The 17,441-nt window shown below is 30.7% G+C and overlaps 2 protein-coding genes across 2 annotated transcripts in view; both read left to right on the top strand.

Moving 5' to 3' along the window:
- Positions 1-3,142: 3,142 nt before the first annotated feature.
- Positions 3,143-6,642, top strand: LOC119679729 (facilitated trehalose transporter Tret1). Its single transcript, XM_038092231.1, has 6 exons — positions 3,143-3,298; positions 4,585-4,753; positions 4,963-5,124; positions 5,179-5,403; positions 5,466-5,492; positions 5,555-6,642. Exons 2-6 carry the CDS (start codon positions 4,627-4,629, stop codon positions 6,472-6,474), a joined length of 1,461 nt encoding a protein of 486 aa, XP_037948159.1. The 5' UTR covers positions 3,143-3,298; positions 4,585-4,626; the 3' UTR covers positions 6,475-6,642.
- Positions 6,643-8,091: 1,449 nt separating this feature from the next.
- Positions 8,092-17,441, top strand: part of LOC119675983 (disintegrin and metalloproteinase domain-containing protein 12) — a 71,408-nt gene continuing 62,058 nt past the window's right edge. Inside the window, exon 1 of the mRNA XM_038087204.1 lies at positions 8,092-9,369. Coding sequence (XP_037943132.1) covers positions 9,207-9,369 — 163 coding nt within the window. The 5' untranslated portion in view covers positions 8,092-9,206. The remainder of the gene's footprint in view (positions 9,370-17,441) is intronic.

Raw genomic sequence — 17,441 nt, 5'->3', positions numbered from 1 at the left:
CTCCTATATTTTGCAAAAAATTAAAAGAAATAGGAATATTTCTTTCATTTATAGCTGACTTATCTAACAGTTCCTGTAAATTAAATTTTTAAACTTCTTTTGTTCAATATCAGTCAAATGAAGGCACTAGTCTCATTTTCTGGCAATCGCAAAACATAAATAGGGTATTTTACTCTATATTTCACAAAGCTGCCACTATCATTCAAACCCTTCTTTGCGAGGTGGTGAAGTATCACGTGTAGTTCAGAAATCAATAATTAATCTGAGTTCTCATTATTAAATTTGAAAACTTTCTGGCATATTTTATGTTGACAATGAACTATTTGCATTGTCTTTACTATTGACCCATGACCTAGAGAATAATAACATCCGCTCCAATCTGAATACTGATACAGTCTGACAATTGACGATGCTCGATGATAGCAATCATTCTAATGAAGTATAAATACGATCAAGTATATCTTGTGGATAACTGAATTATTTTCTTCGCTTTAACTTTTATTAATTGCAAATATATTTTATATTTTATAATTGCGATTCTTGTATGCAACCTATAACATCCTACCCTAATATCCTACCCTAATTTACTCGTCTATCTTATCTAAGTACCGATAAATTCTAATAATTGTAGTAATGCAAACATAAATAAATATTAAAGTACAATATAATTTATTTAAAGCCAATTGAGCCATAATTGAAAGTTAAAAGTGGAAAATCGGCAAATAGAATCAATGGAGTCTCTAAAGAATAATTGGAAGTTGAGTATATTTTAATTTATGTCTTAAGACATAAATAACTCTTCACGTATAAACTGACGTTTGATAGCTATTTGCATTAAAGCGATTTGACATATTTATGATTCATGCTATAAAATCGAGATCTTGAGGAAATACCAATCAAATGAGTCTATTAAGTATCCATCCACTTCAGTTGGGCCACAAAGGGACCACTTGAGTGTTTTTAAAATATGCGTATTGATATGTTGATATTGACATTGAGATAAAAATCTGTGACTATAGTAACTACTTGAGCACATATTAATATACATGCACTGAGTGAATAACAATGGACGTCTTCAAATATATAATATATATATATATGTATATATATAAGCACTCAGTATTTACTTCAGAATCATATTTACTATTTACCTGTGGCGCCAATAGCGACGAAAATTTTCCTACAACTAAAATATGCAATGTAGAAAAAGTTTGATGAAAATATTTAAAAAAAATTTATTAAAATTAAAATTGCATTTTGAATTGTTATCTTAAGAGTTTGATTAGTTGTAATTTTAACCATTTCCCATCACATCCCCGACATTCATTGGCCTATTAACACGAGGTCTCATCATTACATACTCAATGGACGTAATTTGGTTGATAGTTTCTTCTTCTTATCAAATAAGTACACAACAATACGCTTATTTATTTCAATACAATTTCGCTATTCAAGTGCAATCCTATAAAAATATTTAGTTTTAAATATTACACTGCAAGAAATATACCGCGATCTTAACAGCTTTATAGGAGTTCAACCGAGAAGAAAAGAACATGCGGCCAATTATATGTGGCACTAGGATGACAAAGTCATCCAACGAGTCCTCAAATAATATTTGTTCGTTTTCAACAATTTAACCAAAAAATTTAACCATCAAACAAAAAGTAATGACTAACGTTAAGGAAACCAGACTATTCCGCATTGCATTTATTTTCTTTATTAGTTGAAAATATGGCAATCATGCCTAGTGAATATGCTTAATCAGTACTCACTGCTTTCAACCCTTCCTTAAACGAATCATATAATACTTCTTATAATACTCAGTTGATACCAGTCAATTAGTAATTGTGAGCCTTTTACACCACTGTTCTGTTTATATGTGCATCTTTATACACTTAAGTGACCATAAAAATTTGTTATTGTATTTCAGACTAACACGGTTTTTTCAGATATATTTGGTCCTGATGTGAATACGTAGGAAAGCGCATAAAGAAATAATTAAAACCTTATTAATATATTATATATAATGTATATGAAGACAATAGCGCATAAAAAGATAAATACAAAAAAAAAAAAAAGATAAATTTTCAAAAAAAGTATATAACATATACTACATATATCCTCGTATAGCAGCAGTTATGCATTATATAAACTAAAGGAATCGATATTAATCATGCTTAACTAAATGAATAAAGATAATAAGCCCTGTAATTAAATAGTGTACTACGAACATTTAATCTGACTTTCATTAGAGTCATAAAAAAAATCTATTATATCGATTGTTCAAGTAAGACATGTTATTTGACTGTGGCAGTTAACAGGTTCTCTCAGGTTTTCTTTGCCATGTTAACAAGATCTAAAATTATGATTTGGCTAAATGTTGACTATATTTAGATATAAAGGGAGAATAGACTACTTATATCAGTCTATATATATATATATATAGACTATAATCAGCAAAAAAAAGTTCCTGCTTTTTATTAAGCAGTAAAAATGATAAGTGTTCTCTAGCAGCCTTGTAAAAGTTCTGCAAATGTTGCTTTGCGCTTATATATCTTTTAAAGTCCGTCTGTTTTTAATTATTTCAATTTTTAATTAGGCTACACTGGTCTTATATATAAGACCAGATCGTTAGTTTTATTCCAACGTCTTCAAGGGTCTCTCTTTTGTTTCAAATGAAAACTCTTCTGTCCGTTACTTCTGTTTTGTTATTACAGGTTTAAAAGAAAACTTCTGCTTCCGATTTGTTGTGAATTTGTTATAGTCAATAGCTTTAAAGAAAGAATTACTAAATGTTGCCGTGAGTCGGCAATCCCAAAAGAGAAGCTGACAGTTTTCTAATGCGTTTCCTACTCTAAAATATGAGAATAAGATTAATATATTTTTTTCAGAGACGTATGGTTAATCACAATATATCAATTTTAACTTTTGCGTTGTGCAAATGAATTTCATCTAAAAATATTTGTAATTCCTCATAAGAGTACAAAAACAAATCATGTTTTTACATTTGAATTGTTTAAATTGTTATCGCGCGCTTGTCCTCCTCTTTACAGTGTAGCATGGAACTGATAAGACACATAGAATAACAAGCTCGTTTACAGATGTTGCATAAATTCACAGTCCAGTCGAAAAATATCTTTAAATTAATGCGATGTCTGAAATTCTGGTCATTTAATTTGCTACTGCGATAATTAAAAGGTAGCACCAGTTGAACCATTAGACGCTGTGAACAGAGCGGAAGTGTAGAGTTCTAACACAGGAAGTGCAAAAGGATATTAGATTTAGAGGAATATTGAAGGTGTGAAAAAATTGCTGATGTTTTATATTTAAAACGTAATAATTAATATGTTTTGCTTAGCATTTGTAAAATAATTAATAATAAATTAAGTTAAAAAAAATCACCTAAATAGTTCAATTACGTTAATTTGTGATGTGTAATATAATAAAAAATTTTCATGAATATTACTAAATTACTTTAAAAATATTGGTTAATTATTATTATTAAAATTAATTATTTTTTTACTAAGAAATTTGTTAAACCAACGAAAATTTGATATCAAGCTCAGTTGCTTGCCAGCAGTGGAAAGATTCAAATGGAACATGAAAAATATAAGATAAAAAAATGAAAATATGAGTATAAATACGCAGACTATTTTATTATCGAATTTTATATATGAAAATACAGTTTAGTATTTTATTTTTATAATTTAAACCAGAGTCTTGCGGAACGATCGTTTAAATATATTAAATTAAAAGTGACAATAATTAAGTGACTACGCGTAAAAATTTGTTTCCTGTTTATTTTTTTCCTAATAAAACTAAGATAACTTATTAATCCTTATTCGATTAAACTTCAATGGGATTTGCTATATAAAATGAAAAGCCGATTTTTAAGTCACTTGTGCTTCCACAAAAAGAAACATGTTTAATTCATATGGAAATACTATTATCTTCGTCTTAATAATTAAAAATGTGGTGGTGAGGTAGTGAAGCATCCATACTATCATATATTGTAAATCGCACGATCGACTCAATTTAAAAGTATTAGCGAAGAAAATAATCTTTTTATGATATTTATAATTCCTACCTTTAAGTTGTTAAAAATACAAATTCTTCTTCTAAGAAAATGCTTCGATCCATCTTTAATCTTAGGCACCACCTGGAATTCATTCCAGTGTTGGATATAAAAAATCTGCCCCTTTCAACGATGTGCCTACTTTATACTTCAAAAACTAAAGTCAAAAAATAAAATAATTTTAATTTGTTATTTTCCTATGAGAGATGAAATTTTAAAAAGACGCAAAACCTCCATCACAAGGACTATAAATCGTTTCTATACACTATGGTATACAAATTTAGGCAATAGTATTCCCTTCAGTAAAAGAACTGAACGAAACTACTTCAACTTAATATGTTTGAAAATGCAATTAGCTACTACAAATTATCCTCCCTTATTTCCTTAAACCTTCATCTGTTACACATCCTCCCCGTTTCCATATATTGAATTACAAAAATTGCAATTAATCATACTACATGAGAATTCATTTCGTGCTAATCAACTTGATATCCTTTTTAAACTTTTAGTATATAATTTTGAGTTTTTACCATTTTGCTTCTATGCGTTAAATGAGCTCGGACGAAACGCCAGTGAGATATACGGAAGTAAGTCCTTTTCAGATAAGCGACGGATTTACGCACAATCCTAAAATGGAACCCGTGAAGACGATTCGAATTTTTATGGCTGCAATTGCAGGTAAATTTTAGAAATTGATAATTCAGTTTTAAGTTAATTTCATGTAACATATTTATTAAACTGAGATATTCACAACTTGAGAATAATGTTTCATAATTGCAATGCTTGAATTTGGAGTGGCACTCCTCACTTCCAGTGCAGTTCAAGTATTTCGAAATTGAATAAACCTTAAAAATAATTTGTGACGTAAGTTTATTGATTATTTTCAGCGAATTTATCAGCCTTTGCTGTAGGCACGTGTTTGGGCTGGACGTCGCCAATCGCACCAAAGCTGAAAACGGATGACACATCTGATTCCCCTTTAGATCATAAAATTGGGCTAGAAGATGATGCTTGGATATCTTCGATCGTAGCGATTGGCGCTTTAGTGGGTAAGTGGAAAAAAGTCCGAAGTACAAACTTTTAATAACTTTTCTGATGTCCAGCTCCTTTTGTTGCGGGACCTTTAGCTGATAAGATTGGTAGAAAATGGGTGCTACTTTCCAGTTCTTTGTTCTTCGTGATTGCCTACATTTTGATGATGGTCGCCAGTGAAGTTTGGGTTTTACTTTTAGGACGATTGATACAAGGATTCGGTGTAGGATTTGTCATGACAGTACAACCCATGTACGTAGGGGAAATTGCAACTGATAAAGTTCGCGGTGCCACAGGTTAATAGCAGAATCAATAATAATTTATTCTACCTAATAATTTTTCGATATTTTAATCATAGGTTCCCTTATGCAGTTATTCATCGTGTGTAAGTGTTTCATTTTAAGCTATTTTTAAACATTTTTATTAAACATTTTCTACACGCCACAGCTGGAATTTTGTATGTCTATGCAATCGGTCCATTTGTTTCTTATCAAGCGTTGCAATGGTGTTGTATAGTGGTGCCCATAGTCTTTGATGCGGTATTTTTCTTTATGCCTGAAAGCCCTTATTATTTTGCCGGTAAAGGGCGGAAAGAGGACGCCTTAAAGTCATTGCAATATTTACGTGGCCAGAGCGCAGAAGGCGTACAAGATGAATTGGCCAGTATACAAGCAGAAGTTGAGGAAGCAATGGCTAATAAGGGTTCAATTGCAGATATTGTGAAAGTTCCTGCTAATAGGAAGGCGCTTATAATTTCAGCCGGTCTCATAGCATTCCAACAGTTGTCAGGCATTAACGTCGTTCTTTTCAACAGTCAATCAATCTTTGAAAGTGCCAACACTGGTTTGGATCCCGCAATTGCTACTATTATTATTGGCATTGTGCAAGTCTCCTCTTCCGGCTTAACACCCTTAATTGCCGATCGCTTGGGACGTAAAGTTATACTACTCATTTCAGCATCAGTTATGAGTATTGGTCTGACAGCATTGGGTGCTTTCTTCTATATCAAATTAATGCAACCAGAAAATGTGGATAGCGTTACATGGTTGCCAGTTCCTGCACTTATTGTGTACAACATTGTATACTGTATTGGCTTTGGTCCATTGCCTTGGGCTGTATTGGGAGAAATGTTTTCACCGAATGTAAAATCGATCGCTTCTTCTATGGTTGCATCGACCTGTTGGATTTTGGGTTTCGTGGTAACGCGATGGTATCCTGCACTTGACGCTTTGGGCTCCTATTACGCATTCTGGCTATTCGCCATATTCTGCGTGATTGCTTTCTTCTTCACTCTTTTCATTGTGATGGAGACGAAAGGACTTAGTCTTCAAGAAATTCAGGATCGCCTTAATGGTAAACGTGGTTAGTACAGTCGAGTAAATCATTTGTAAAATTTGTAAGATATTTTACGCCACATTATTAGTGCGTTTCGTCTGTTCCTGAGAATTACATTTCTTTAAGACTTTTTCAATTTTACTTTTAAAGTATTCTAGCTATTAAGTAAGGAATTAATAAAAAAAATTTCTTAAAAAAAAGTTCTGAATGCGTTTTTAAAGTTAAGGAATAATATGTGTGTAGTCGAAATGTGTGACAAATTTCTAGACTTCTTCCTGCCGTTGATTGAAAACCTGATTCTTCCTGCCGAATCAGGTTTTCGTCAATTTGAATAGTATTCGTATATCACTCGGATACGTGAGACTGAAAAATAAATTTACTGAACTGAAATATCTAATGATATCTAATGATTTTAATACAGTTTGCGGACTTAAATTGACAAGAAATCCTCAAAGCCGCTTTTATCACATGATTTAATGCCAGCAGTCCTCGGATATTTTTATTTTTGCGGAATCAATAGATTTTTCACTTAGAAACAGAGTAAATAATTTAGATTTTAGATAATTTAGATTTTATAAGTGAAATCTGCTAAGAAAATTGAATTGTTCTTAATGCTTTTAAGAACTGATATCCTTTCGCCTTGTGCTTTGAAAGAAACTTGTATTTTCTGTTTAAGATTATTGCAAAATCAATGGATAATTGGTTAAAAGAACCTGTGATATTTTTCCATTGTATATAGGGTAAAATGTTAATTATGTATATATATTAAGATTATTATAAAATTTGCTGCCTTATTTGTAATTCTCATTGGAGTTTTTTGGTGGGACTACATAATAGATGATGTTTGTGCGAACAATCCTCAAACTATTAACGCTTTAAAAATAAACTTCCAACAAGGTATTAGAGAACTATTGCCAATTATCGACAAGTCATTGAAAGTTATTTCGAGAAGTTCCAATACTGTAAGATATCCTCTGGAGAAATTATAAATGATTTTTAAACAATACATTGAAGTAATATTTTGGTCGAAATCTTATTCAGAGGCAGTTAATAGCAGTACATATCAATTAATAATATTATCTGGCATCATTTTATTTTGTAGCAAAGTTTTAATGAATTACATTTAATCTTAAAAAAATTAAAACATGAGCATCAATATTTATGCACTTCAATGTAGGAAAGCAAAACACATTCCCTGTGTCTTATTTACATTATAAATAATTTTTGTTGTTTGATTTAATTTTCATTGAATCACGAAAAAACAAGCACTGCCTTACCCACACTGAACTACTTTGCTAATTCTACATAACACTTATTTATAATTCTATATAATACTTATTTATAATTCTATAGAACACAGCTTAACATAACATAACATAATATGTGACATAAATAATATAAAAAATTACAGCAGTTACAAAATATTTGAAAATTATATTATTCATTTGGGAGAATATAAAGGCAATAACCTTAACAATCCAATTATATTGAAGAAATAGTCTAAGTGGATAACACAGTTCACTGAAAGTTCTCTAAACGCAACTAACTTCACGCTATCAGCTGTCTTTTATTTTTAATTTTACGTTTACTACGTTCAACTACACTCACGCTCTTCGCAGAGAAAATGTTGTGACTGTTTTTAGTAGCATTTCTGCTTTGGTTCCCTTAAGAGAATGTGCGGAGTCGTCGGTGGTTCGCGATTTTGTTATTTGTGAATCAATTTTATTTTATTTTGATTTTAATAAGGAGCACGAATTTTAAAGTTAATTGTTGTTCTGTTTAAAGTCGTGAGTAATTGCGTATGATTTGTTATAGTTAGGTTTTAAAAGTAACACTATTAAAAAAGTTAAACATAAATAAAAAAATCGTCTTGCGCAAACTTCACCTCTTTCCCTTTCCGTTTAATTGCGTTTGTGCGTTCCCGTGGTAGACAAAGAAAAAGCTAAGAATATCGTAAAACAAAAAGCTCCAAACAAAAGATTTCCAATAAGATTTTATGTTGTGTGTTATGTTTCTTAATTTTCTAACAGCATTTAATTTTCAAAATTCACTTAAACTTACAAAAAAGTGTGAAGCAAATAAATTTTAATTTCATGTGTTTGTTATCATTTAAATTTCTACGCTAAAATATAAAAAGAAAAAACAAAATTTTAACACTGTCAACAACAACAAAAACGTATCAAAAACATCGGCTGCACCCCTCATACCCGGCGCTCGTTCACAAATATTGTTTTCGTTTGTTTCATAAATTTTTTTTGAATTAATGAAAACCTGTTTAATTGAATAAAAATATTTATGTAGAACTTTTGAAATTTTATAAATTCACAAAATTAATAAAAGCAGTTAAATACTGAAAAAAAATTGCTTAACCCTTTAACCCGCAATTTCCTGCATTTAATTTATATAATGTTCGCATTTTTTTAATAATAATAAACAAACAACAAAACGCAGCTTAAAACTTTTCACAAAGGCAGAAAAGCAAGAAGCACGCAGGAAGTGATGTCACCACATTTGCGTGCAGCAGCAGCAGCTTCTTAGTCCGCATCCATACTATTGTGGCGCAAATTGTTTTTGTTATAAGTCAAGTTCTTCTGCTTCTGCTTATGCTTCCTCTTCTACTTGTGAGTGTGATAGTGTTACTCAACCAACGAATCCAATTCAAAGTGAAACAACAACTACTCACATCCTGGCTCCCCTTTAGCTCACACCTCGCTGTAGTGCCACTAGAGTTTGAAGGCAGACATACGAAAAAACCAACAAAAAAATGTCACAGCTCCGCTGGAGTTTCGCCGTGGCTCCTCTTTTGCAGTGGCTGACTTTGTTGTGTTTGTTCAACATATGCGCGCAATATTGGCACTTCTCTGGAGCTGGTGCGGCTGCCACAGCTGTTGACATCGATAGCAACAATTTGAACTTAAAATCAAAAGGTGAGTTCAGTTGTGATTCTTTCCGGTGTTGGTTAATATAGAAGATAGTGATTTCATATATGACTACATACTCTAAGTTATACTATTATAACTTAATAGTTAATAGTTTAGCCTACTTAGGACCGATTTTAGTCTTAAGTCTTAATACTGACTTAAGTTTTCCTTAAGTCATTAACCTTTTTTGGCTTAACTTATACTTAAGTCAATTTTAAGACTTAATTATGACTGTGGAATCGTGCTTTTATATTTTATATATAAAATAGCAGTAAAAACAATTCTTGAGGATTGAAAGAAATTCAAATTTTAATGAATTATAAATGAAATAGTTCCTCCAAATGTCTAAAGTCGATTATGTAAAGTATTCGAAAACAAGAAGGTCGTAGGTATAACCACTCGGCAATCGGCAAGATTACTACGACGCTCCCTATCTGATATCTGAACCTATATGGAAAACACTCAATCTGGTATTCTACGAATTGAGTGGTGAAAAATGTGTGCACCTGCACGCAGAGCCGCAGCTAGTGATTGTACACTGCTCAATATGATCTGAATTATCTTTCAACCTATAGATAACGGTATATATATAGTTTTGGTACGATTGGAAGTAAAACAAAACTTAGTTAAAACTATTTTTTAACTAGGATTTGGCGCCTTTTTATGCTATCGTTGAGCTTGGATGTAAGCGGTTGTATTTGTTGTAATCCAACAACAGGATAACTGTTTTTGATTACGTCAAAAGCCGCATTGGTCTGGGACATATACCTAGCCCCATCTTCAGCTGGTCTCACACGGAATTATTAAGTGCATGGGATCTATTGCGAAAATTGCATTTTAAAATTATTTTGCAAAATTTTAATGTCATGCTCAGTATATTTATAGTTGTAAGTCTCCATGTATAGATCTGTATGTGAGTTTGTCGACCTGATGTACTAAGGTGTTTGCACGATCCTTTTGAGTGGCCTTACTATTTGTCTACAAGTAGAAATCTTTTTTTTTTTGGAGGTTAAGTTTGGAACTATTCATAAGCGATTCGGTATATTTATGGGTCAGCTCTTGATGTATAGATCTGTATGTAAGTTTGTCTACCTGATGTACTCAGGTGCTTTCACGACTTTTTTGACAGCCCTTACTATTTGTTTACAAGTGGAAAGCTTATTATTGAGGTTAAGTTAAGTTTTACGTGTTACCCTATCCTACATAAAGTATATGTTGGACGTTTTGAAGTATTCTAGATCAAGAATTATTTAAGGATTAATACGCATATCATATTCATCACTTATAAACTGCGTTTAATAAAAACAATTAGTTGAATCCACAATAAAAATTAAAAGCATACAATAAAAACCCTCGTTAACAAACACTTATCATTTTCCGAAAAATCAAACTTCTATATTGCAGCTCCCATTCGGGGACTTTTTTGGCTATAAATCCTTTTAGATCAATTTAATTGAGTGCCTTATGTGTGGGTATGTGTGTGTGCAAATATATTTGTATATTTGTCGCCTATTTTGTGTGACTTTGGAGTACTTCGTTTTTTTTTATAGCAATTTTAAGAGTAAATCTATGTGGTGCTTTGCCAATAATCTTCCTCTAGCGGAGGTTACGGTGTGACCACGGTGTTGTTGTTGCTGGTGGCAATTTTTGATGCTTTTGAAATGTGGATTTGCTGGCAGTTTTTAGGCAATTTCACTGATGCGGTCACTGTTTGAGGCTTAAAGTGATTTATGTGCACAATTGGGGCGAGTGCGGAACCAGTTCCAAGATGTGCATTAATACATAAATACAAAGATACTTAAACTTAAGTGGATATTACAAAATGATTAAAATGGACAATTGATAGGAAAGTAGAGCTTTGCTGTAGTCTGAATTTATTTAACAATTGTTTTTCTTGAAGTGTTACTTGTAGTTTTAGAGTATAAAATATATTAAATTGATATATTTGATGTTTTGTTAATGCGAAAGATATAGAAAGTTTGAATTCTACTAGCGAAGCTATCAAATAAATTTAAAACTGAAGCAAATGTATTACATCTTAAATGCGGCAGTTGTTGTTTGTATGAAAATATCTTAAGAATTTTAAATAAAAACAAACATTATGCAAATATTTGGGTATGGTTGGTTCTCGGTTAAAATATGTACGCACAGCACATATGCAAAATAAATCCAAAAATATTTGATCATCTTTAATTTTTACTGTTAGTTCCACATAGAATAATAATTAAAATTTTTGTTTCTTTTTAATTAAAATCTCAATCTCATTAATAAAATGAAATGGTGGAGAGTAAAGTATCGTTAGAAGTTAGTGATGTCTGCAGTAAACGATTACTGTGCTCTCGATGAACGAAAACAGATATTAGAAGCCGTTAGAATTGATCTTCAGTTGTGTTGCGAATAGCAAATTTTTTTCTAAAGATATGACTATTTCGTACATAGAAGTATATATACTAAACGTTCTTATGTTAGTCAATATTTTGTCGTTTGCAGTGTTTACTTTGTAGTAAAAAAAATATTTGCTTTTGGTTAGCCTTGTGCTGGTTTTTTAGTGCCAAATATCGATTAAAATGCTTCCATTTACTGCTCTTACTTTGATTTATAAACAAAACGCGTAGAGAATGGAATTTCAGATACTCAACTTTGGCTGCAGATACATGTATCTGCAAATGCTATTTATCTATTCTTTTGTATCTATTTTTGAGTTTCCTAAAGTGTGAACTTTCATTTTTATTTGTGTTTCTGGCTATAAATTTCATTAGTACTTTTTTATAACTTTTTAAATGTGTTGCTTTATTTAAGTCAAAACTTTTCGCACGTACATGAGTTGCATAAAATATATCTGATATAGATGTACATATATCTGAAAGTACATAGCACATTTTGTTGTTCAGTGTATGAACGAATAAGAAATAAAATAATTTCAAACAATTTTGAAAACGTTAAAGTTAAACAATAGTTCAACTGCAACTGTAGTTTGACTTTAGAATAGTTCAAACTGCAGCTGAAGTTTTTAGTAATACAGACTATGCATTTACATGAGTAGCTGTAGAAGATGAGTTTAATTTAGAAATTGACACAAATTAAACTTACTTTGGCTAATAAGTTAAGCTCTGTGATGCGCTTAAAGACCACATTCATTTCTGAAGTCAGTCTCACACTAACAAACACCATTTTGTTGAATAGAAAATTCAATGACAAGCAACAATTACCAGTCGTTCTGCCATAAAGCATAAAACCGAACAACATAAGCCAATAAATTTAGTTTTTCTACTTGAGATACTCGTACATTCCATCAATTCCAACTGCAATTATTGCTCATATTCGCATCTAACATGGCATGAAGCACATTCTTCTCTTCTTCAATTAAATTTATCTATACTCTGCACAATTAACAATAAAAATAAACGATGGAAAATCATAAAAAGCAACAGTCACTGACATAACAGCCGCGTTAGCTAACAAAACAACTTGGCTACGGTACGGTACAAAAGAAGTTCGTTAACAAGACGTTATGCGTCCGTTTGGACACTTACAACTGTACGACTTGAAGTAGCCACGTCCAAACTTGAGCTTATTAAACGCGTCACCATAACTGAGCAGCTTTAAGAGTAATGACTAATGCCACTGAATGCTGAGTGCTGAGCAAGTGTTTATAATAAAAAAGCACGTAGTTACGACTGGTCAAGCCATTAAAGCACCAATTTCAGTTTCTACTTTCAGAAAAACTTACTCTAACCTCGTTTTTTGATTCTACGATTACTCAGAAAATTTTAAAACACAGTGGATATAGCGGAAATTGTAGACATTAAAAATTTAATACATATCATAGTTCAGTTGGTCCCCTGCAATTGAGTTTTCTACTTTCAAAGCGAATAAACAAAATCGTTAAATAAACTATAAATACTTTTATATATAATGAAATTAAATTTTACATTAAATTTTGTTACAATAATTTAATTGCCATCAAAAGCCTCAAATCTAACAATATTCTAAGAAGGCATAAGTATAGGCGACAAGACGTTCGAAAAGAATTTACTATCGTCCTTTTTCTATATTTATAATTTGTGCGATAATGCAAAAAAAAGGAAAATAATTTTTAAAATAATGATTGCTATTCCAGATTGATGTGTTAATAATTTACAAGTAGCGAAAAGATTTAGCTTTTTAAAATAATTGAAAGATTTTTCCAATAATTTTTACTAGACTACATAAAGCTGGAGATGTCTTAGTAAAAACTTTTAACTATATGGATAAATCATTTTAACATCTAAATATGTTTGAATATTTATTTTTATGTATAACTTATAATATCTGCAATATCAACAATATTTACTATAAAAAAGTGCGAGTTAACTGCACTAAAAATGAAACTAAAAAATATTTTTTATAAAATAATTCTTTATAAATATATTTAATGTAGATATGTGCAATGCATGCTATTAAATCCATGGACAAAAGAACCCACTTAATCTTCAAATTATTACCACACCTTTTATACCTACTTCTAATATTAGACAAGGAACATAAAAAAGGTTTTAAGGAAAAGCTTAACAAAAAAAATTGTTATTAAACTTTTGCAAATTACACTTGCAAAATGACTCATTTAAATTGCATAAGTTCGCGTAGAATAAGACTATGTCGCTGAAGTTCCAAAACGAATCGAAAGGTAGAGAAGTAACTGAGATCGTGACGAACTCACTAACCATTAAGTACCAGTGACAGGTGCAACTGCAAAAGCGATCGAAAATTAATTTCTGAGTCCACGGCGATTATTTGCGCAACTCAGATAAATTGGTATATTAACAAAAAAAAAAGACAAAAACAAAAAATATACACTCATTTACTATTTTGTATTCATTATAAACATAATTTTTATTATTACAGTAAATTTATATTTCTAGCATACTAGCATATACAAAATGCGAAGTAAATGTAAATTGCTTTGACCTGACTCAATTGAAATATGATTGAGTAGTATATGCTGTGAGGATTCATTGCGTATTTCGTATGTAGTTGAGATTACAATGGATAAATTAATCTACTCGTATCTACTTGTGTAAATGTATATAAAGCAAAATTTATAGAAATGAATAGGACATTCATAATAAGATACAGACTTCAAAAACTTAGTTAATTAAATCAAATGAATTACCATAGAATACATTAATCGTTTGTTGAGTAGAATTTGGAATATTTTGAATGGTATCGTTCTTCCACAATACATATAAAACAGAAAATATATACATATTACGACTTTGTTGTAGAAGTTAAGACTAAATTGTTCAGTATTTATGTTAATATAATTTAGAATGTCTAAGTAAGTTAATTATTACAATTCATATTATAGCAAGTACTTGAGATACTTTTCTTCCTGGCCATTTAGAAACCTTTACCTTATTACTATTATTATTAAAACGAGTGTCATAAATTCGACCAACAGCCGGTACTGTGGACAAGAGAGTTCTATTGTACTAATCTATATCTATACATTAATGTATACCTTATTCCAAGCATGTCTTTAAAATTGTGTGCTAAAAAAACATATGAAAGTATTTACATTTCTTCGACTACTTCAAATGCGCGACTTATACTTTTAAGCATTCATTCCTTTTAAAAAAACTATGTATAAAAGTTTGTTTAATGTCACACACACTCCATCCAGTTTATTGAAAACTCGAGAACATTTGAAGAGAAAGGTACGAGTACTTAGTTTCAATATAGTTAAAAATGAAATGCATTTTCCTTATTGTTTTTTGTTTTGATTAATCATCGCAACAAATGCATTGTAGCTATTGCATTCATCGACAATGCATACCTGGTGCAATCAATACCTCAAGGTGAACATTTGAAACTCATCTCGGGTTTTCCAAAATAAACTGAACAATGTAAACAATCTTTAGATTTCCCTTCATAAATTCACTTTTGTTGTTTAGATTTCTGTAGTAATTTTCAAACAACGAACATTCTACTCAAGTAAGTGAAAAATGTTACATAAATAAAAGTAAAAAATAAAAAAGTATATATGAAAGCTGTAAATACAATTTCACAATAAAAAATCATATTTATATGCATTAAATACAAGTTGCATCTGGTGAAAATAATTGTTATTGAATGCGTTTCGAATCTTGAAGTATATAAAAATAATGAGAACAAAAGGTATTCAAATATGTACGACAGTAATGTTCATATTAATTATTGTATGTAGAATAAAAATAAAATTCAGTCCACTATAACTCATTCAGTTAAGGTTCAAACTAATTTTAATTAGTTTTAACTCTAACAGATTATATACAGTGATGAACATAATTATTGACATACCAAGTATATTGAAATTTAGCACTGTTTTGACCCCATTAATTATGCGATTTTTCATTAACAAAAATTTTTTGTAGATAAATTGTTTAATATCTTTATATTTAATTTTTTAAAAATAAAAACCCAGTTCTAATGAACTATTTTGACATAATTTCATTCATGTGACAATTTTTTCCTATAAAAGACCCGTTATTTCTACATTACAAATGACGTGGCGGTTTAATTTCTACCCAAAAACATCATGATGGCTAAAATAATAATAAACTTAATCCAGTAAACATAAAGAAACCGCCGAATGTCAGCGGAAATCAATTCTATATTTGCACACTTAAGGAAAATATTATGCTGATAAAAGCCGTAACATTGATCGGAGCATTGTTTAACGTTCCAAGAGAGCGACATCATTCCAAAATCCACAGCACACAGATCGACCTAAAGTTCTGAGCGACCATAAACGCAGTAAAATAATAAGAAAGTTGAAGGCCAACCCAAAAATATCTTGAACCCCGAGCGCAGTTGAAGTTAAGTGAGTTATTGGCAGAGATATTCATCGCATATGGGCAGGAGTATACAGCATGAAATTAATCACAGTTGACGTGTTGCTAAACAAAAACTATTTATTTTACAGGTCAACCACCAAACCACCAAAAGCATTTAGCGTGTTCAAAAGAGTACTTAAATAAGTCAATCAACTTTTAGAACAATGTACTCTCCTCGTATAAGAGAAAATTTAAGATTTTTCAATCTAATGACCGCCTTTTAGCTTGAAGAAAGCTAAAAACCGAACTGCAAAAAAAAAAAAAAATTCTGTAATGGATCAACGGCAGAACAGACAGACGATTTGATTCATCGTCCCATAAATTTTCTTGTTGCTTCACATACATAACATATGTATATTAAAGATATTAAAATAATACTATAATATTTCCCTTTTTCTTGTTTTAATGTTCATCATGGTTTATTATGTAAGGATGGAAATAACACCAAATAGTGGCAATAAAAAACTAGATTTAGACACTCGTACTCGTACTCGTAAGTGTCTAGACTCCAGACATTGGTAAAATTTGTTTTGCAATGCGACGCCTTCGAATAGTTTGCATTTATCATAAGTTTTGCAGAATACTTAATTTAATACGCGAAGCGAAATAAATGACAAACAATAGAGTGATTCACAAATAACTGTAAAATTTTCCACTTCCTTATGTTCAGTCCACATATTCAAAGCCATTAAGTTCTCTCTTTTTTAGTACATCAACCATAAAACCTTTCTTTTAATCTCTTTTTAACTAATGACTACTTAAGGCAAACATTTTATGACCTCACCGCTTTAACAAGTTCGTCTGAATACTTGAATTTAACGGAAAGTTATTCCTCAAGTAGCAAATACCAATTATATGAACGCAAAGTTTGGACTTAATTTTCCTTAAAAATCTGTTAAAATTTGCATTTTTCATCTCTTAATTGTGTTTATTAAAATTTAAAATTATTTTTTGTGTAAAATAATTAAAATTCGACAAAGTTTTAATTACTTTACGTGCTCCATTTGCACTGAATGCGGATTAAACGTTCCTTGTGTTATCAAAAATTAAAAACTCTGCAGAGGATATTAAAATTTTGTTTACGCATTGGCTAAAAACTTGCTAGTGTGTGCCTGACGCTCTATGACATGCGATTGAATATGTCGAACCTTTGGAAGAGTTTTTAAACTACCTTCTCTGCTTTGAATTGCATTATTAGTTAAAATATACAAAATACACGTCCCA

This window comes from Teleopsis dalmanni, chromosome 2, assembly GCF_002237135.1.
Source record: "Teleopsis dalmanni isolate 2A chromosome 2, ASM223713v2, whole genome shotgun sequence".
Classification (NCBI taxonomy): domain Eukaryota; kingdom Metazoa; phylum Arthropoda; class Insecta; order Diptera; family Diopsidae; genus Teleopsis; species Teleopsis dalmanni.
Note: the sequence above shows the minus strand (reverse complement) of the source record. Positions and strands in the feature narration are given on the sequence as shown.